The sequence below is a fragment of the Haemaphysalis longicornis genome, unplaced genomic scaffold (assembly GCF_048455015.1).
Source record: "Haemaphysalis longicornis isolate Haplotype H1 unplaced genomic scaffold, Haemaphysalis longicornis Haplotype H1 scaffold_12, whole genome shotgun sequence".
NCBI classification, from domain to species: Eukaryota; Metazoa; Arthropoda; class Arachnida; order Ixodida; family Ixodidae; genus Haemaphysalis; species Haemaphysalis longicornis.
The window spans coordinates 107,193,377-107,214,881 of NW_027526225.1; the positions used below are offsets into that span (position 1 = coordinate 107,193,377).

A 21,505-nucleotide genomic window follows, 5' to 3' on the forward strand; every position below is an offset into this window, starting at 1 on the left:
TGGCCGAACGACGTGTGCGAAATGCGCGGCGCACGATCATCCGAGCGAGAACTGCGCATCCGAAACCCTCACTTGTGTAAACTGCGGGGGGCCGCATGCAGCGTACTCCCGCAAGTGCGAAAAATTCCAACTAGAGAAAAAGATTATAAACATTAAGGTCACTGAGAACATCACCTTTCCAGAGGCGAGAAAGAGGTTCGCCTCTTTCCCTCTGGGGAGGTACGCCGACGCAGCTCGCCGGGGGGCGGAGCGGCGTCTGGTTTCCACAGGGACCCAGTTCAGCGAGTCTGACCTGGTCCCTCCCCCGCCCCCCCCTGGGTTGCCTCGGGCAGTCCAACCTGCCACCACGCCGCCTGCTGAGGCAGCAGCGGTTGTGGTGGCCACGTCTTCCGTCGGGACCGGTGCCGCTCCCGCCTCTGTCTCCCCGTCCTCCAGTGCGTTGGAGGGTACCGAGGTGATGGACACCACGGGCCCCGCACCGGCTCCCACCGCCACCGCACCGCCCGTGCCACTTTTGGCGTTCCCGACGCCTGCGGCGGTGGCGGCTCAAGCGAAGGGCTCCCGAAGGGGGGCCAAGTCCGGGGGGCCCGGTCCGTCGGGCACCCCTCGGACATCTGACGACGAGATGGACGTCGGGCCGTTCCTGCCTGCAACGCAGCGCAAGGAGCGGCCACCGACTTCCAAGCCTACAGAAAGGCCCAAAAAGCCCAATCCAAGAGTAACAGCCCCGAAAGACGACACATGAACACACACGAACACACACATTCCAGTCATTCTTAAATTTAAATAATGGGAACAGAAAATATTATCCAATGGAACTGCAGAGGCCTCCTTAAAAATCTTGACGATGTGTATGAGATTCTGCATGCCAGTCAGCCAAGTATTATGTGTCTCCAGGAAACCCACCTCAACTCTAAACAAACAAATTTCTTAAATAGGTACATGGTATTCAGAAAGGACAGGGTTGGCTGCACCCACTCTTCAGGAGGTGTGGCCATTATCGCCCGGAAATCATTAGCATGCCACCCTGTCACTTTAAACACTGTCCTCGAGGCTGTAGCGATCCGTACCATAATATTTAATAGGTTGATAACGGTATGCTCTATTTACATCTCTCCTGATTTTGCACTTCTGAGCTCTGATTTCGAGGCACTGGTTGACCAGCTGCCCGAACCATACATACTAACAGGCGACCTTAATGCGCACAACTCTCTTTGGGGCTCCACCAGAACGGATGCCCGAGGTCGCCTGATAGAGAAGTTCCTTACATCCTCCGGAGCATGCCTTTTCAACAAGAAACAGCCTACATACCATAACTTAGGACACAATACATACTCGCATCTTGACTTGGCTATTGGTTCCGCAGTTCTCTTTCCATGTCTTGATTGGGGTGTGGGCACAGACCCATATGGTAGTGACCATTTCCCCACTTCATTAACGTATATAGGTATAGGCCCGAGCAGTCCATCTTCCCATAAAAGGTTTAATGAATCACAAGCAAACTGGAGCACATTCACACAAACATCTCAACTACACCACACATCCATAAAACACCTACACGTGGAGGAAGCCGCCCAACTCGTCACGGCGCACATCCTCGACGCCGCCGAAAAGTCCATTCCCCAGGCCTCCAGTGGGTCCCGCTGCCCAAGGAGGCCCTGGTGGAACGAGGACTGCAGGCGGGCGCGAGAGGCCCAGAACAAGGCGTGGGGTGTCCTTCGCCGGTACCCCACGTCAGACAACCTCATTTCTTTTAAACGGGCAAAAGCTTTTGGGAAGCGAGTGCGTCGTGAGGCGAAAAGGGAGAGTTGGCGCACCTTCCTCACTTCCATCAATTCATACACTGATACACACAAAGTCTGGACACGAATACGAAAACTAAAAGGACAACAGACACACAGCCTGCCCCTGGTTAGTACAACAGGGGACACACTGGAAGACCAGGCTAACACACTTGCACAACACTTCGAACACGTGTCCAGTTCAGCACACTACACGAACACTTTCATGAAACACAAAACATCTGCAGAAAAAAAGCCCTTACACGACAAAGACAGATCAAAAACTTCCTACAACTCTGAATTCACTCTCTATGAGTTGAGGGCTGCCCTGAGCACGTGCAAACCTTCAGCTCCAGGCGCAGATAAGATTACATACACCATGATACAGCACCTACACCCAGACACTCTTGAAACACTCTTACACCTATACAATAAAATATGGCTTTCGGGGCACATTCCTCGCTCTTGGAGGGAGGCCATAGTAGTGGCTGTCCTAAAGGAAGGGAAGGACCCTTCCTCTCCTGCCAGTTATCGCCCCATTGCCCTGACAAGCTGCCTGTGTAAGCTCTTCGAGAAGATGATAAACAGGAGACTTGTGTACTTCTTAGAGTACAATGGTCTTCTCGAGAGTTGCCAGGCAGGCTTCAGGGCGGGGCGATCTACCAACGATCAACTCGTTGCATTAGAGGCGTATATAAAAGATGCTTTCCTCCATAAGCAGTACTGTATGACAGTATTCTTTGATCTAGAAAAGGCGTATGATACTGCTTGGAGGTATGGTATCCTCATCGACCTAAAGTCCTTTGGCATAAGGGGTAACATGATGAACACGCTTTCTAGTTACATGTCCGAAAGGACGTTTCGCGTGCGACTTGGAACTGCACTTTCTAGGGTTCATGTGCAGGAAAACGGCGTGCCGCAAGGTGGAGTTTTAAGTTGCACCCTTTTTATTGTAAAAATGAATTCCCTCAGGAAGGTGTTGCCACCATCGATTTCCTGCTCCGTTTATGTAGACGACGTACAATTATCCTTTAAGTCTTGTAACCTCTCTGTCTGCGAGCGCCAAGTCCAGCTTGGTGTTAACAAGCTAGCTGGTTGGGCAGACAGCAACGGTTTTAAATTTAATCCAGGGAAGTGCACTTGTGTCTTATTTTCCAAGAGGCGTGGCATCCGGCCGGATCCAGACATTCATCTCAATGGTGTCTCGATTCCTGTCAAGAAAGAACACAAGTTTTTAGGTATAATCTTTGACGAAAAGCTCACGTTTATCCCACATATAAAACAACTAAAACATAAATGCTTAAAAACAATGAATATCCTGAAGGTTCTGTCGCACATTTCTTTTGGTGCTGACAAACAACTTCTTTTACGTGTTTTTACCAGCTTGATAGGCTCACGACTGGACTATGGTAGCGTTGTCTATGGGTCAGCCACTAAAACATCCCTCAGAATGCTGGACCCCGTGCTTCATCTAGGGCTCCGCTTGTCGTGTGGTGCCTTTCGGACTAGTCCAGTCGAAAGTCTGTATGTAGAGTGCAACAAATGGAGCCTAGAACGTCAGCGAGCCTACACAGACCTGCTTTATGCTTTTAAAATCTCATCAATGCCTCACCATCCTTTTACGTCAGTTTTTTATGATACATCAATATCTCAACTTCTTACTAATCGCCCATCAGTCTCTGCTCCCTTCGCTTTCAGAGTAAGAGAAGAAGCGTCACAACTTGATGTCATGTTCTCAGACACCATCAAAACCTCCTCTACTGAACTTCTAGTACCGTGGCAGCTTCGCCCGATATCATGTGATGTATCTTTTAAAAGTGTCGAGATAAACAGAGTGCCTAGAAGCGCGATCGTGCAACATTTCTTGTCCCTGCAGCACAAATACAAGTGTGCTGAATTTTACACAGATGCTTCTAAAACTGCCACAACTGTTTCCTGTGCTGCGCATGGTGGTGGTACCTTTAATGTCTGTAGAACTATGAATAGAAATACAAGTATCTTTACGGCAGAGGCCTATGGCATACTTCTTGTAGTTAAACATATTGTTCTAAGTCGAATTCCGAAATCTGTAATTTATACTGATTCTTTAAGTGTTGTGCGTACATTATCCTCACAGAAGTCTAAAAACCATGTGGTCAATACTCTCATTAGTACTATTATGACTGTGCATGCGTTAAACCTTGAGGTGACCGTGTGCTGGGTGCCAGGGCACTCTGGAATTCCAGGTAATGAGACCGCAGACCGAATGGCGGGCGCTGCTGCCCTTACAACAACAGTTGACATAACAACAATACCCTACACCGACCTCAAATCACACATCAGACAACACCTTCGCACAACATGGCAAGCGCACTGGAATCAACAGACTGACAACAAACTACACATTATAAAGCCACTCTTGGGAGCATACACCACGGATACTCACAACAGACACAACGAAGTTACCCTGGCTCGATTACGGATAGGCCACACGCATGCAACACATTCCCACCTGCTCACGGGATCTCCAAGAGCCCTGTGTAGCAGGTGCGGGGAGGGCCTATCCGTAGTCCACATACTAATAACATGCAAGGCACTTCACACAACACGACACAAACACTTCAGAGAACTCTACAGACAACATATCCCACTACACCCATCGCTGTTTCTAGGTGACGATGCCAGTGTTTCTATGAAACGTGTGTTTGATTATTTGTCAGATGTTAAGTTTTTAAACCTTATCTCATATCACGCGTAATCAAATCTGGCCCTATACACCAGCCATCACCATTACCTTTAATTGATTTTACAATGTCCGATTTACATGTTTTTATACCTACCTTTTTATGGTAATCACTTCGCTTCATTATATAACTTCTTTTCTGGCGCTCTTTGCCCTCGCTGGCCTTGCGCCATGAAACACCAACCATCATCATCATCATCAGGTTACTTTGGCCAGCTTAAGAAATATGCACGGCTTCAGTTCTATAGACCAGCCGCGACAAAGCTCTTTTGGCTGGCTATGGACCGTTGTTTAGCGTCAAGTCCACAAGCTTCACACCCTTAAGGTGTCTATTACCATTTATTGAAAAGAATTTGTCCTAAAGCTAAAGAGAGACAGCCATAAAAGCTCCTTTGGCTGGCTATAGATCATCGTTCAGCTGTAAGTATAATCTATTCAGCTTCCGTATGCCTGCTATTGGAGCGAATTTGCCCTAAAGCTAAAGAAATACAGCCATAAAAGCTTTTGCTGCTGGCTACATAGCTATATACGACTGTAAATCTTTAGACGTGCGACAATTTCGAAACATTTGGCCGACTTTAGAAAAGCGTTTGCCGCAGAAGCTACAGACCCGCATTCATAAAAAAGTCCTTGGTTAACTACAAAGTGACACAAGGCTCCAAGCGTCTAGCCGCTTATAGGAAAGTATTAGCCCATAAAGCTACTATTCGTGCAGCCATTATATCCCAATCCGCTGGTTTCCAAATGACTTATGACGCGAAATTCACATACTCATGCTTTACATAGCTGCATCTATAACACATATCGGATAACGATGATGATATTGATCGGTTACATAAAAGTATTTCATCAAACACATTAGTTACTGATTACACCAGCAATATGTAAAAAATAAAATTAAAGGCAGCTACTGATGAACTTTTAAATTCATGTTGTAACTTTCGGTACTGCACGTCCGCAAAGCATAGAAATGTACCTAGAGCGAAGGACGGAGAATTCTTTTGCGGCCCATCGCTGCCGGAGTCAGGTAAAGAACCGGGCTTCCCTGTAAGCTACCGTCTCAGCCTTTAAGAAGATTGGCAATAACTTTCGCCGAAATACTTGCCGACGCGGCCAGAAATGGGGTGGCAGCTGTCACCACCCGCATTGCTCCTCCTTCGGAGCCAAATTAGAGGTTAGTCATGGAGTGAGTGGGAGAGACAAAACAAAACCAACTCATGCCGGACCAAAGGAGGTACATAAATGACATTCGGGGAAGTGATAAGAAGGCAGAGAGGACACCCTTGCTTCCTGTTTTATTTTCGGTTTTGTTGGTTTGGCAGACCGGTGTTGGGGACGAGTACCAAAAGAAAAATTTTGTTGAAGTGTAGGTGTCCCGCGCTCCGTTAGTATTCATGCGCGCAGCGAAGTTAGTGGCGAGCAATTTTTCCCTGAGTACTGAAAACACATATAGGTTCTCGGATGAAGAAAACGAAATGTCAAGCGATGTCCTATCTACCAAATAAAAAAATTCACGCATCTCCACGATATGAATCATGACGAGTGGGTGAAGCACTGTGGACCGTTGTTGCCGTAAATCACCCCTGGGAGTGCTTACTGCTGCTAAAACAATTTCCATTCCAACCGAATCCAATACAATTCAATTTTTTCCAATCCAATCCATTTCCATTCAATCCAATCCAATCCAAATCCAAATCCAATTCAATTACATCCAATCCAGTTCAATGCTGTTCGCGCATGCGCAGCGCGGCTGTCTAGGAGCACTCTTTTTCTCTCTCTCTCCAACCTTTTGTGAACCTTTTATTTTGTTCTTGTTAACCTTTTGTGAACCTTTTGTTCACAGATGTTTCGATTTACACGGCGCTGCACACGGGACGCTGGACGCCAGATAGACAAGCCTCGGCCTTAAGATGCTTCGCCCCTAAAATAACTACCAGCGAGCAAGTTTGAAAAGTTTGAACAAGTTAGAAAGATTTGCACATATCTCCGCACCATTTGCTAGCGCGATGGACCTGCTTATAGCGCATATGCTCAATCAGCCACATTTTGTCTCCTTGCTCGTGTTCGCGTGCATGGCAGGTGTTGCCTTGTGCTAGGAATGTTCTATTCGACCGCAATGTGTTCGTGTAGATGCTGGCACGCCAAGGAAATGTGCCGGTCTTCGGTGTCCTAAATTTTGGTGTTTACGGTTACTGTGTTACCATTAATTCAACATCAAGTCCTGCGAAAACGGATACCTGCGATACCACGAGAGGAATTTCATCGTCTCAAAACTCCAGGGTGAGTGATCTTACCAAATGAAGAGGCTGTATGTTGCGAGAAATGCAGGAGATTTCTGGTCATCAAGGATATGTTTCTAAACTACCCTGCGCCACGTGGGGATTGTGCAACGTATTCAGAACTTTAAATTTGGCCGCAGGGATGCTTTATTTTTTCGCAAACTGAGAAACCTTACAAAGAACTGAGCGGACTTGTAAAACGTTTTTTATTATTGCATTGTGTGTGATCGTGTTCATTGCCTAATTAAAAGTGCATTTACATTTTAGCCGCCGTACTTGCAGCTTTCTGCGTTAAGTATTGAGTGTAATGAACGAGTTCTGAGTCTTCGTTTTTTCGGCGGACTACCCAGCACCTGCAGGTATTTGTGTCTCGGCGTGCGTCCGCGGAGAGTGTGTCGCGTAGTGTGGCTTTCGAGCGAGTAACGCAAGTGTGAGCCGAAGTGTTTGAATTCGTGTGCTCTGCGTTTCCATCAACGTGTGGGAACAACCGTTTACTCGCGGCGAAGTGGCGTAGATAGTTGCTCTCTCTGTAACGAATTAGATGAATAAAACCCTCGGTTTTACTTTCCTGGAGTGCCTGTGCTTAAGCCTTTTGTGAAGGAAAACTGGCCAAGAGTTTATCACTTATCGCTTAAATGTTCACAGAAAATTGATTACAGAATGCAGCTGAGCACTCAGCCGAAGAACAACCACAGGAGAAGTTCCAGACACCCGTAATATGCCATGCCGGCATAGCAGGGCTGCTGCTGTCGCTCTGTTTAAAGTATCGGTCGCTGTGATTCTGTTCTGACTGCTGCCAATAGAAAAATACCGTATGGTCGGCTGCAGAAAATCCTTTTTAAGAGCGGAGCCGTTTAGCAAATCGTTAGTTTTCATTTCCGCAGTTAAAAATAGCAAGAAAATGCCGAGCGCCCTTGAGCTCGCGCACGTGCGCGAGTGCCTCACGGTGGCTGCGCGGAAGTTAAAAAAAACAAAGAAAATGCCTAGCGATCGTGTGTCCGTGCCTCGCGACGGCAGCCCAACGCCCCTAGCACACGTTTGTCAAGCCAACCATACCCTCTTAGGGAGATTGGCCAAAAAACTCTTCAGCGTTCGCCTCAATCGTGGCAACACCCGCTCGGAACGAGAAAGACTCCAACGTTCGCCTTAATTGTGGCAACACTTGCTCGGAACGAAAAAGACACGTCATAGCGTGCGCCCCTTCAATGTGATGTCAAATGATCACTTCCAAAAAAATGAAGGAAGCTCACAATTACAGCAACAATGACGGAGTAAAGGTCGTTGCGACAGCGAAGGAGAAGCTAATCGGCTGCAATGGTGGACTTAAACCACCGTGATGGTCTTTAAGGTTGCCTACAGCTTCGGTACATTCAAGCCTTACGCGTTAGTGTGAGCTTCCTTCATTTTCTGTGGTTGGCTTTAGCTATTCGTATCGACATTTCTATAGGTGTCTTTATCTATAACGTTACATTTAAATGTCTTCAGGTTTCTATAGAAAAGTGAAGATTCCTATAAAGATACACTGACTGGATATACGGTTGTTCTTAAATATAAACATAGGTTACTTTCGAAAATACATCACTTATATACATATCACGTATCCTATATACAAGCATATCGAACAAGAACACTACCAGTCAATAAAATATACAATAATAAAACGAAACAAACAAAAGTACAAGAACGGGAAATTACAGTACACGCGAGAGCATTGTAAGCTAAAACATATTACTTAACATGGCACGGAATAAATAAACACACCTCAACATTTTTTTTTTCAATTTCAATTTATTTCAGACATAAATGCATGTAGCTATGTCCACGAGACGTGGTAGAAGGAGACTCTTACATCTCCTGACGAGGCCACCGGTCCGGGAGTATACATCGGAAAGCAATGGATGCATTCAAAGAAAACAGAACTGTGCAAGAACTCTGCACTAGAGCCAAAAAACGAACACATCGAATATATGATAAAAGCAGAACAAGCAAGCACACTTAGTATGTACACAAATAAGATGTTGATTACATACGCAATGAAAGCTAACCAAATGTCTAAACAAAAATTGTTACAATTGTATGAATATACAAGATTAATAGTTAACATAGGTGATGCATACCATAATAAATTGGTTATTACAAACAATGTTTAACGTGCAGGGTAGCCACTTAAGACCGGGTAATAATGCAAGATACTACAAGGTAGTCCAAATATTCAAGTTTTAATAAAAACTTCGCAAAGTGCACGGGAACCTGTTCGCACGAGGGCAGGGGCGTCGGAACAGATGGGGGTGGGGGGGGGGGAGTGATGCTCGCCCTCTTTTACATAGGGGGTGGCATGCCTCACCCAGTCAAGGGGCACCTCAAGATTTCCACTGAACCCCAGACGGCTCCAGGAATGCTATAACTTTGCGGAGCCACCTGGGGCTATAGGTTTATTTGTAGAAGGCGGAATGCCTAGCGATCATATGATATTCAGTCGAAATCCCGGTGGCAGTGGTCACTAATCTTATGATATTTTTCGTCTGTATGAACGCCTCCAATTCAAATAAAATAGGGAATTCGACGTTCCCCGTCTTCAGCAGAAATGCCTTCGTATGGAGCATTTGACAAGCTAATCTCCAGTTTCAAATATTCCACGCCTGCGGTATCATTCAAAGGATAGATGGCATATTGGCTTTGCCCTTTTTGCCGCGTTTATACTATCATGATACTGGCCAGCTCTACAGGACAGTATGACCAATATCTCTTCACGCTAACCATTTCAGATTCCTAACAAAATACTGGTTCCCCAAGCGGGTCGCACAAATCCCATCATTACTCACGCTCTACAGGTTGTCAGCAGAGACGTTATCTGTGCATGTGTATATTACGAGATATGATTGCGTCCGTATCATGCCACTGTAATTTTCTTACAGACAAATCATAAATAATCGGTACAAAATTAAAATAAATGATCCGTTGCGCATACAAGTACTCTAATTATAGGACACTCAGGGTTCAATTTTGAATTCCCCAAATATTAAACCGGAACATTACAATTTCATTACACTAACCTTACGGGTACATTTTAGCGCATGCCATAACTTCCTTTTTCACCTTATTTGTGTGTTTAACTCTTTTGCTGTGTCAATATCCGTCGTGTAAGCCTTCATTTGTAGCATGAACGTACATGTCTGGTAGTATGATAGTGGTTAGGAGGCTTGTATACAAATGTGCAGGGAGTGTGTATCGCTTTTACTTATTTTTACTTTTCTATACATTAATTTGTCCAGTAATCTTTTTAGCAAATAAATAAAAAGGCATGCAATCGTGCGTGCTACTTTTAACTGGCCTTTTCAAGGGAAAATTTCAATCCTTCCCTCATGGCGCCGTTCGTCGCGCCAAACGCATTGCAGAAAAGCCAACTTTACTGAATGGGTTTCACAAACAATGGTGATAATAAGCGAGGCCACATGAATTGACTTTGTGAAACAAACGCTTCCTGTGTTTGGAATCAAACGGTGGTCCCTAGCGTTATGAAGCCGATGTCTATTCCATTGCGGCATTCCGACACCGTCGAAGCAGTTCGCATTTTGGACTTTCCCTTCAACTCAGGTAGCATGGAAGAAATTTCCGAATTCTAACCATCTTTCTCTCAAGAAAGAAACTTTTTTTTTTACTTTGCTCTTCAGCATCGGTGACGCTGAATGAATATTTGATTGGGTTTGATTTGGGTTTATGTTGGTGGAATGATTGGTATTAAGTATTCTAGTCATTGCAGCACCACTATTCAGACCCTGTAAAAGTGCCCAAAGAAAATAAGCGATCATCATATTATTTAAATAACAATAGTAATAATAATGATGGTGATGACTATTCGTATGGTAGCATATTCTTCGCTCCCACTGGAGGAAATATAGTTCCGACGCCACTGCACTCGGGTATATTTTATAATGTGTTCTTTTATTTCGGGATCCTTTCGTCCTTTTCTTTAACCTATTAGAATGATTGTTACATCAAGTGTTCACGGGCGACTTCATGGAATGCGGCATTCATAGTTCCTTAATTTATGAGTGTTCTCTAACCAACAGTCCAGACTCGTAAAGATCATAAGTATGCAGGGCGCATTTTTATTTTGCTGAATAATATTATATTCTGGGCCAGTCGGTACTCAATGCCGTAACGTGCAAAGTGCAAAAGTTAAACGAAGGACGTGAAAAATTAAACCGATACACGCTTTGCACGTTACGCACTCCATTACATAACCTCATTGCACGCGAAATGCTCGTCTTGCCTACTCCCGCGAAGAAGTGTCTAATGATCTTTGTTTCGGTAGGACAACAACAAAAAAAAAATAACGGACGCTTTTATAAGTTGAGGAGGGTGTGTACTGCAATGTGAAATGAACGTAGTTACTTTTATGCTTAGAAGAAATCTATTAAATTCAATGATATATTTCGCTTCGGGTTAAAAACGCCTGTTAGCCTGGATGTCTCGGTAGTAGGTGAATACTGGTTAAGAGCGGGATATCAGAACATCCAGATGGAAATTGTGTATGGCAGTGGCCAGGTATATCAGCGGGGAAAGTTTCTCAAGAGGCCATTATTCTGGGCTATATAGATGTATGTGGATAGTGGATAGGGTTACGATAAACTCGCCTTTTGCTTGTTTGCATAGCGGCCGTATGTCGACATGTTCGCCTTCGCGTCGATTTATTTGCCCTCTCGTGATTTTGTCGTGTTCATTCTTATTGCGCTTCTTTCGCAGCTCTTCGACTTGAGGAATCTGGAGAAGAGCTGGGGTTTCACGAAGGTAAGTAGGTTAAAGCCATGGATGTCATCTATTACTACACTGCATTGGTCGGGGCTGATAAAACATCACGACATAGTTTTGCTGACGTCAGCAGGACACAGGGGTTGCTTAGTGGCGATGGTTTTTTTTCCCTACAAATTCGAATTTTCAGTGCGCACCATGACCTTCGTTACTTAATTTCTCCAAGGAATTGTTAGATCCGATGGTTTCGGCTAAGGATTGATATTACTGCCGTATGCCTGGCAGCAGGACAGAAGCGGTCGTCTCCTACCTGTATAACTAGACGTAGGAGACGCCCAGTTAGAGATATTCAGCACGATACGTCAGCTACTGAATCGGTGCACGCTGAGGTGGAGTAGATGGGAAGAACGGTTGCGCCGACCGATACAGTTTAAACAAGAAGGCCGGAGAAGTGTTGCAAGGTCCTTTTAATAACGTCACAAATTGCTTGCCAGATAGCCCACCTTAGAGTGTATCCCAATCGCTATGCGGAATGACCCTAGGGATATTTTCGTTTCTGATGATACCGCCGCGTGCATGGGTAGCCACAGACATTGAAACGTTATCTGTGTCGTGGATGCTTCAGCTTAGCTAGATCATCTTACCCCAGCGCTTGGATAACTGTTTAAAGTTTATCTCCAACAATGACTGCTTGTCTTTATTGATATCTGTAGACTTACTTGGCTTTTCCGTGACCGGTCATGAAAGATGACCCAGTGACAATGAAAAGCAGCTAACAAAGGAAGCACGCCTCAGAAAAGAGGAGCAGATCGGCCCGTTGCTTCCACTGAAACAGGAAAATTAGGCGTGTCTGTTGGGGTGTGGGTTCTAAGAAGCAGAGCCGTGACTCCTTGTTTGGAGGCCATGATTTATCGCTCCTCCAACAATTACGGCAATTGCCACGGCTCTGCTGCCTCTCCTAGGGGCGTAATGACGGTGTTTCCGGTCTCCCGGATACCGGTTGCGTAGTTTCCGGGGGTGTCCAATATTTTGCTTTCGGATTTCGAGCGATCAAGTTAATCATCGCCCGTTCTTGCAGTTGGCCTCTGGGCAGACGACATCATTTATTATTTTGGACCGAGTTGTTCGGGATTCTTTTTCTTTTTCAGGATTTCGCTTATTCTAACTCCTTTCCTTCTAACACCAGTCCCAAATATAGAGCAAGATGGGAAGTTTGACCCATAGGTGGGCAGCTTTCGATGAAGTGTCAAATTCATTTAATGAAATTTACAAAATAAATTTTGAAGCTGTACTAGGAATTGTTATTTTGGTCATTGGTGTGGCGGTTTGTGCATGCTGGTGTAATTTTATTCTTTAGGTTCAGAGCTATGCTGGCGCCTTAGCTCCGACCTTGAATTTCTCAGTGAACTAAGACGTTAGAGCGTTAAAACCAATGACTTCACTTCACGGTCACAGAGGCGAAACGGCGGGCTCCTTTAGGCATTTGCTCAAGAGAATACAGGGAATGTTTAAAGGGGACAGTCAGATGGCGCTAGTTTACGCAGGAAGCTCCTTGAATTTGTCCACCGGGGAAGGGGAGGTTTCCAACGCTTAGGGGCATTGTTGCTACACCCACAGCTTCTTGGTTGGCAAGGGCAGACAAACCACGACTGTAAATTTCTTCAGAAATAGCCGAAACATATTCATAGTTAAATCTTGATATAACGAACGTGACAGAAATTCTCAATTTTTCATTACATGCAGGTTTTCATTATATGCAGGTTTAGAGCTAAGTTCGCGTGAATGAAAGAGTAGGGAAACCAAAATGCTAGACCTCGTTGACGGCGAGCTCACCCTCCGGGAATTTATTCCACGGTGAAAAAACGGCGTGATTTGAACCTGCTATTTTTCCAAGAGCTTAGTCACTACACGGCACTTTAAAGAAGCAATCTCGCTCAACCCCGTATGCACAAACGTAACTTAACTATCATTTTTAGTTTTTGATACTTTTGGTGCGTTAACCCGTTTCAAGGACCAAACTTGTGCTGAAGAATGCCTTTTAGCGAACTTGATGCTCTTTTCCGCCTTCAACATTAGCGACAGCGTTGCTACCTGGTATACTGTACCGGGCGGCTACGTTCCTCTTTCTCGCCAGTGGAGAAAGCATTTAAAATTGCGAGCTTGCCTTCGAAAGACAAGACTCCTCGTTTTCTGGAAGCAGAACTGACCACCGATGAACCGACACCACAGATAGTAGTGGCGCGGACGTGGCAATGGAGACGCGTGACTGCACGCCGGCAGGCAGGCGTAGCACCTAATCGACACCACACTCACATGTGGGAACGCATGGTACTTGGCGGTGCGGACGAAATTCATTAAATTAGGGAATTTATCCCGCCGATTTTTCAGAAAAAGTGCAAAAAGCAACGGTTCATCAGCGTAGAGAATTCATTACATTAAGGCGAACCGTCGCAACGCCTTCGTATCATAGAGGTCGCAAAAATATTGGTTCCAATGGGGCTGGCTATGGGGAATTGAAAAACGGCGTTAAATCCAGGAATTCGTTACAAAGAGGTTTGTTACATTCAGGTTTAACTGTACAATCACGCGCCGCGCCGCATGCCGTCCCGCCTGGGCGTAAACGAGTCTGGTCTGCTAGTTTCCGTCTCTCTTCGTCCACAGTATCGGCTAGTAGCACACCCCCTGCAGCCTGACTGCACTAGATTGAAGTCGCGGGTAATGTCGTGATGACATCATCAAATTTTTCGGCTCCGCCTTTGGCGTTACGCCCAGTGACATCCCGTCGGACCCTATTTCCACGTTTTCCAAATTTGGGTTTGATCAGGAAATAAGAACCGGAGTACTAGAGAACTTCTTGGCTCCCAATTGAGCTCTAAACTGAAGGCCAACTTTCGACTCTCCTTTTCACAATATTTCGCATTTCACTAGGGATGATCTAATAGTTAGTTTGTTTCTATGTTCTAGTATAGTCTTCATTACTGTCATTTACGATCGGAAGTAGCAAGACCAGTATTCTGCAGGACTGACCTATTACTCCAAACTAAAGACTTTGTTTCTATCTCTGCCTCTCTCATGTCCCTCTGTTGTGCGTCCACAGAAACCCTTTTGAGCCAGTGAAGTACCAGCGTCATCACTGTGGTATAATAGGCCCACCTAACGAATTACACGGGAACACTGAACGGTGCCGTCCACGTCGTTTACGGACGCACCAGCAGCGGCACCAAATTTACATCCCTGTGTGTTTTTTGTTTTTGTTTTTGCAGCGGACAAAACTTCAAAAGCAGCTTTTGCGATAAAATTCTACTTGAAGTAAGGTCCGGTGTAAAGATGTACAGCCGGTAAAAGGCTTGTCTATAACACAGCGTTCGTACTCTCAGCCCTATCCTGCCCCGCCGGAGCGGGATTTGAATAAAACTACTGCGGAATTCTGAAGTCTTAGCCCTTCGCTTTTGCCTCCGACATGTTTGGAACGAGTATGTTTCGGTAGTTTTCGGATGTAGCTGGTTGAAGTTGAAATCGCTGTTATAGACAAGCGTTTTACCGGCTGTACTGGAACATCACGGTGGCACTGCGCAAAATTTGCTGTCAGATGAATAAATCGCAGATCGACTCGCGGGCTAGTTATGTACACATACGTGCGTTTGATTCCAGCCTTCATGCGCAGTCACGTCGTGAAGGAAACCTTGTGTTTCGCAAAATATTATCTCGTTCCGATATAACTTGTCCCCAAATCTTGCAGCTGCTTTTTTTCTCTTCCCAATGGTTTGATGCGATTATTGAAATTGTCGATGTTTTATACAGATATGAGGGTTTATTAACAAGAGTAGTTGAACCTTTGCGCCGAACGTCTGGCATTATTTACTCCCTTCTCGAGCGTTTGATTTTTAGGTTGACCATACATGCTGCATTACAGCGAGTCGTTTTAATGCGTCGCATTCTTTGCCGAGCACCCCCACAGCCAAGAACGTATAACGCCCTGCATTACCACAAAAATGCAGATATCGCGGGAGTTCCACCTGTAATTGCTATAATGGCATAAATGGAGATAAGTGGCCGCACGAAATCTTGAAAAACTAAAAACTAAAAAATATAAAATAATTATGGAAAACGGCAAAACGTACACCGCATAGCATTTCCACAATAATGCAGATTTCGCGAAAATCCCACGTGTAATCGTTGTAATAGTGTAAATGGACATAATTCGTCGAACGAAATTTTGAAAAACTAAAGAAACAATAAAAATATAAAATAATTACGGAACATGGCGAACCGTGTAACATCCTGCATTTCCACAATAATGAAGATTTCGCAAAAGTTTCACCTGTAGTCGTTATTATAGCATTGGAGATAATTGATTGGAGAGGATTTAGAAAAAAATAAAAAAAATTGGATGGAGAAAACTCACACTCAAAAGAGGCGGTATAAGAGTGCTACGCATTAGTAGAAAATCCTCTGAATTTCTGCGGAATTTTTTAATTCAAAAGTCTTCCTTGCGGCACAACGGTACACGAGTTCACAGGTACACGAACAAGTTTGCTTCGTGTATGAAGTCCAGAAGGTTTCTATGAAATTGTCCATGAACCCAGCGCTGCGGGTCTGGAAGGCAGTCAGGGTGGAAACCGGTTGCACGAAAGGGCCGTAGTCGGATCTAATGCATTCCCAATCAGCAAGTTCAACACCGGTTTTATGGTTACTGAACAAGGTGCCAACATCGTGTCCGGCTTTGGCTTCTCGGAGAATCACCTTGGAGGCCGAATATTGTGGCGCAACATCGGCTTCCTGTGTAGATAAAAATAAAGATATGATAAAGATAAAACTTTATTTCCGACAAGCGGGGGGCTCGGAAAAAAAGTGAAATTAATGCACTTGACAAAGTCCGAGCCCCGGTTAGACAGCCCCGAGCCCCGGTTAGAGCCCCGAGCCCCAGATAACAGTGTTAGAAGAGCCGGAGGGGCTTTGCTTCTGAGCGGGTACCACGACTGGTTAGATCTCCTTTGTGAAGACAGGCAACTTGCAAGCCGCTAGGTTTGAGGTCCTTCCAATTCACACGCAAAAATAACCCAAAACTTCTGTTTCAACGAATGTGGGGTGGTTAACAAAAGCCTCTACTGCGTGGGGCTCGACTGGAGGACGCGGAAACGTAAAGCACGGCGCTGAATTCGTCTTTATGGTGCGTTTCATCAGGATTCCGGCTCTCAAAAGCTTTTGCAGCGAATGCTTTTGCAGCGTTCCTGGCCTCTGGCATCCTTCAACCTGCATACAGGGGAATTAGTGCCGCTCCAAGTCAAGCCCATGCGCTCATCCTATTGTGCATAAAAAATGACTGTTTAGGCACGAAATCCTGGCTTTAACCTACCTTTTCTTCCTAAAAGTGCGGCACTTTTCTGGACTGCTTTAATGTAACTGTGCTCCGTAATTACGAAACGTAGCTTGCGTTTTGCTGTGCGTTGAGTATTCATTCACGAAGAAACCACAGCAGGCAAACGGCGGCTGTCACTGGAGCGCAATCTGCCCGGGGCTCTCGCGCGAGTGAGTTTCGGAAATTTCTTGCTTGAGTTCTAGACAGCACGGAGTCTTGTGCAAAACTTGGAAGAGAACCGCACGTTTGTGAAGAGTGCGTCACTGCGACTTCCGTTTCTGTGAGCCAAGTCCCCTAGGAAATCAACGACTTAAGGAGCTTGCAGTTGCTTCTTGTAAAGTTTGTGCAGAAGGCACGCCGGGTTTAGCGTTCGAGCTAGCTTTGCAGAAAACAGTGAGTACACTAAGTAAGGCTGGTGCGCATTGTGTTACTTTACGTTTTTGTTCTCTCTTAAGCTCAGGGGACGCCTCAAAAATTGGTGTGTATCCGCTTACGTCGCGGCAGATGTTGTCGAAAGACTACAGTCTTCTGCCAACCTTGTGACGTAACTTCATTCCTACTCTACCCATTTTACCTCTCACTGCCCCTTCCTTCACTTCCCTCTTCTCCTGTAATGAATGCAATAGAGGTTTGCTCCATTCAGTGTAATTTTCCTGCGTTCGCACTGATCGCACGCCTATTTAGAACATATTGTTTCTGTAGCGCTGGGAACATCTGGAGCCTACATGGGTGTTGAAAACAAAAACACCCACTCTTCATTTCCTGACTCTGTGCTAAGGTACCTTGAACCAAGTCGTATATTAAGTATCAAAACTAGTATTGAACATTTTTCATGCGAGCGATATCTTGGAGAAACCTGGTACGTTTTCGGAGCCGCTTCTTTCTTCCGTCACAATTCAGGCGTCGATTTTTTAAAGCAGATTTAAGCTCGCCGTGGACTGTCCTATTGGCAAAACCATTTCTGCCACACAAAAATTCAGGGAAGCTTGCTTTCACGCGAAAGACTTGAATGGCGAAGTTGTTGCAGTTGATCACTGACCGACACAAAGTTGAGTTTTAGTACCGTTGTGGTGTCGTAATTGACGTTGCCGTCATGGCATTTCAATGTCCCTATGTTGAGCAAGGCAATGGTGAGCATGTTCTTTTCGACGACGTTTTCGTACGCCACTCTGCAAGCGCGACTTATCGTGTCTAGCGGATGCTTTGCACGCCGAGCGTCTCGAATTGCGGCCTCTTTCTCGGCCACGCTAACTATCCGCGGCCGGACCATGAGGAGCCAATGATCACCTACAGAAGCTTCGACATTCAAGTCGCCCCTCTTATACGGTATAGAGCGCATGCGCACGACGACATGACGATGAACGAACAAGGAACGTACGCTATGACATGTCTTTCTCGTTCCGAGCAAGTGTTGCCACGATACACCGAACTCAAGAGTTTTTTAAATGCGAATGCATTTCTTAGTCGAGCCATGTCAGGCGCCGTGCGGCGTCCACGCGCCGGCAGGTGTTATCTCTCCGCTCTCACCCCCTCTCCCATAGCAACAGCTGCGAGCGCGCAGCGCTCCTCCTCTCCCCTAGCAGCCGGAGCAGGTGGTGCGGGCGGATCAGCGGCGAGTGAGTGGAGAGGAGGAGCGCGCTCGGGCGTGTGAGGGCGCTCGTATCGCGGGAGCTCGCCCGGTGGGAGAGTGTAGGCGAGGGTAGGCGCGGTGCTTCGGTGCTTCTCCTCTCGACGCTCGCCCCACTCTCCCACGCCCGCATGCTTCTCAAAGACCCTTTGACTGTGCACTTTACCGACCACAAGGCAGTGATCGTGGCCGTCAAGTACAACGACAACACAAACAGGTGTTAAATAAATGGTTACGCTACAAATCACCGTCTCCTCATTAATTATAAATTCCGCGCACTCTCGCGCAAAAGAAATGCATTCGCATTTCCCCACGATTCCCTCCGGGGAGGTGGGGTGAATTTTTTGTTGTCATTGTTGGCCCATCTCCGTAAGTTGATATGCTTGGCTTGACGAACGTGCGCTCGAGGCATGCGGCGAACGTTGAATTCTTTTTGTTGTCGTTGCCATTATTGGGCAATCTCCATAAGTGGTTATGCTATAGCTTGACGAACGTGACGAGCGTTCTAAGCACACGGGCACGAGCGCTCAGCCTTTTATTGGTATTTTTAACTTCGGACACCGTACACAAACGATTTTCTCAAGAGTTACCCTGTTAAAAATTCATCGGGGCCGTTAAGTATACTTCCGTACTTTGAAGGAGAAAGCCTGAGGAGGCTTTTAACAACTTGATGACGAAAATGATGAGATGATTAATTTCCTTATTGAAATATGAGAAAAATCTGGCTTGCCAAAGCCGCGTAGGACTTTTTGCAATAACAGTGTATTGACGTCTCTTGCATTTTCCATTTCATAGATTTCTGTTTCTTTTAAAAAGAAAGATTTCTAGCTCTACCAGCTAATGGTTCCATCGTGGCGTGCGTGACGAGAAATTCCCAACGAGGCTGGGGAACGGGAGGACGGTTATCACTCATTGAGCACAGTGTAGATGGCGCGGGCAATGGTTACCCAGCGTTCCCCGCGCGCAAGTGCCTGCTCACACCATCGGGTGCGTCGGTGGGACGGCTTTGTCATCTGCTTTAGCGACGGTTGTTTTAGGCCTGTTTTGGCTCAGCTTCGCTTGCATTGAGAGCTACCTTCGCATGGCTTGGTTAACGTGTTCGAATGTACCTCCTGGGTAAGCCGGGCCCGGCGGAATTAGTGGTCGTACGTCGAGCATACGTCAAGGTTTGGTTCGCAGGGCGGGAAAAAACACTGTAGAGACCACATACAGACATCTGGCCGCTTGAGAAACGCTACCTTTTCAGCACTGCTTGCCACAAATGTGACACCGTTTTATAAATTGGTGAATACCAATAAGGTTGTGTTTTAAGACGTATTACAGAAGGCGTAAGGAGCAACTGGTTATGCTAAATAGCTATTATAAAAGTTCCCTCAGCTTTCCCGCACTTCTCGAACTTACTCAACTAACTAGTTTAAATTGAAAATGTGCGGTGTGTTAAAAATGACTCTATAAAGAACACCACAGGCGACACTTCCAGACATTGCGGATCAAGAACACGCTCTTCAGAGTACTTTAAATATGGTTGACACGTGGTGCAAACGCGTGGGACTCATGCTATCCCGAGATAAGACAGTGTTACTTATCGTCGCCAATCGAAGGGCTCGACAAAAACTGCAAAACCGACCCATTTTACTAAATCTTGATGGCGAGCCAGTGACGAAAGTTACTTGTCACCGCATCCTTGGCCTGGACGTTGCGGCCTCCGGCTCAGCTACGCCATGGCTCCGGGAAGCTCGCCGGCGCGCCCTTCAACTGCTACATCTAGTTCGCCGGATTTCCATGAAATCGGGAGGAGCTCGCACAGAGATGGCTCGGCTTCTCGTACGTGCAATCCTGCAGCAACGTATCACGTACCAGGCTCAGTTTCAGTACATGACAAGGGCGGAATGGGATCGTCTAGAGGCCATCAATAGAGAAGCCATGAGGACTATTACCTGCCTTCCTCGCTTAACGCGCATCTCCACACTACAGGAAGAAGCTGGCCTTAACACGATAGATGAGTTGGTTCACCAGCGGCGACAGGCACGATCTCTTAAAGCGCAGGTGTGCACATCTGTGGCTGCTTTAAGGTGGTATATGGGCCTCCAAACTAACACGCCGCCGGATCCCTCTCCAGAACCCCCTCCTTGGACCCGAATATTAATTACTGACTGCAAGCCTCTGGATCGGTCAAGCCGTGTTGCGCCGCAACTCTCATCCAGTGCTGGCCAAGATACGTTTTACGTCGACGCCAGTATTTCAGGAAGCCTTGTTACCACAGCCGTCGTAAACCCAGCCATGCAGTTTTGTCAAACCTGCCATTACTACGCCCCTCAGAGGCCCCCGTCAACACTTGCTGAGCTCAAAGCGATTTTCGACGCCTTGACGACTATAGAGTTGCTGAGGCCAGAGCAATCGCAACCTGTCAACATCTTTACAGATTCAATGCAAGCAGTCCGAGACCTCCGGAAAGTACTTCATCAAGTGCCCATGTCCCAAACCATCCACGCGAAGGCTGCGGCCCTAAGTTTCAGAGTGAAGATTACTTGGGCCCAGAGGACATCGACCCCTGGACAGCAACAGGCGGATGCGGCGACCCGTATACCTCCAACGACGCATCCACTGCCCTTATTTCCAGTTGACGCAATGTCAAAGTTGGCCACCGACAAAGAAGACCTTCGGCGCTCCACACGCGCACTTATTCCACCGTGTGGATCAAACCTCCCTGGTGGGCTCACCCGCCGTGAGGAGGTGGCGCTACGAAGGATTCGCGTCGGGGCTGCTCTTACACCAGCTGTCACCCACACCTGGCCCCCGGATCGACGGGCTCCGTTTGGCCGGACATGCCCATTTTGCACCACGTCGGCATCGACCGCAGACATTCACCATCTTCTGTGGACTTGCCGTGGCCTCCAACGTTCCCGACAACAAGTACTTATAGTGTGGGACTCAACAAAGGCCGACCTCCCGACTACAGACGCTGGCTCTTTGGGCCGTATCACC

At 46.4% G+C, this 21,505-nt stretch overlaps 1 protein-coding gene across 17 annotated transcripts in view; it reads left to right on the forward strand.

Annotated features, from left to right (window-relative positions):
• LOC144163204 (uncharacterized) overlaps nucleotides 1–21,505 on the forward strand; it is a 1,050,610-nt gene that overhangs the window by 368,653 nt on the left and 660,452 nt on the right. For all 17 annotated transcript variants that reach the window (XM_077694043.1, XM_077694044.1, XM_077694046.1 and 14 more), the window contains one exon: nucleotides 11,529–11,573. In XM_077694043.1, coding sequence (XP_077550169.1) covers nucleotides 11,529–11,573 — 45 coding nt within the window. The remainder of the gene's footprint in view (nucleotides 1–11,528; nucleotides 11,574–21,505) is intronic.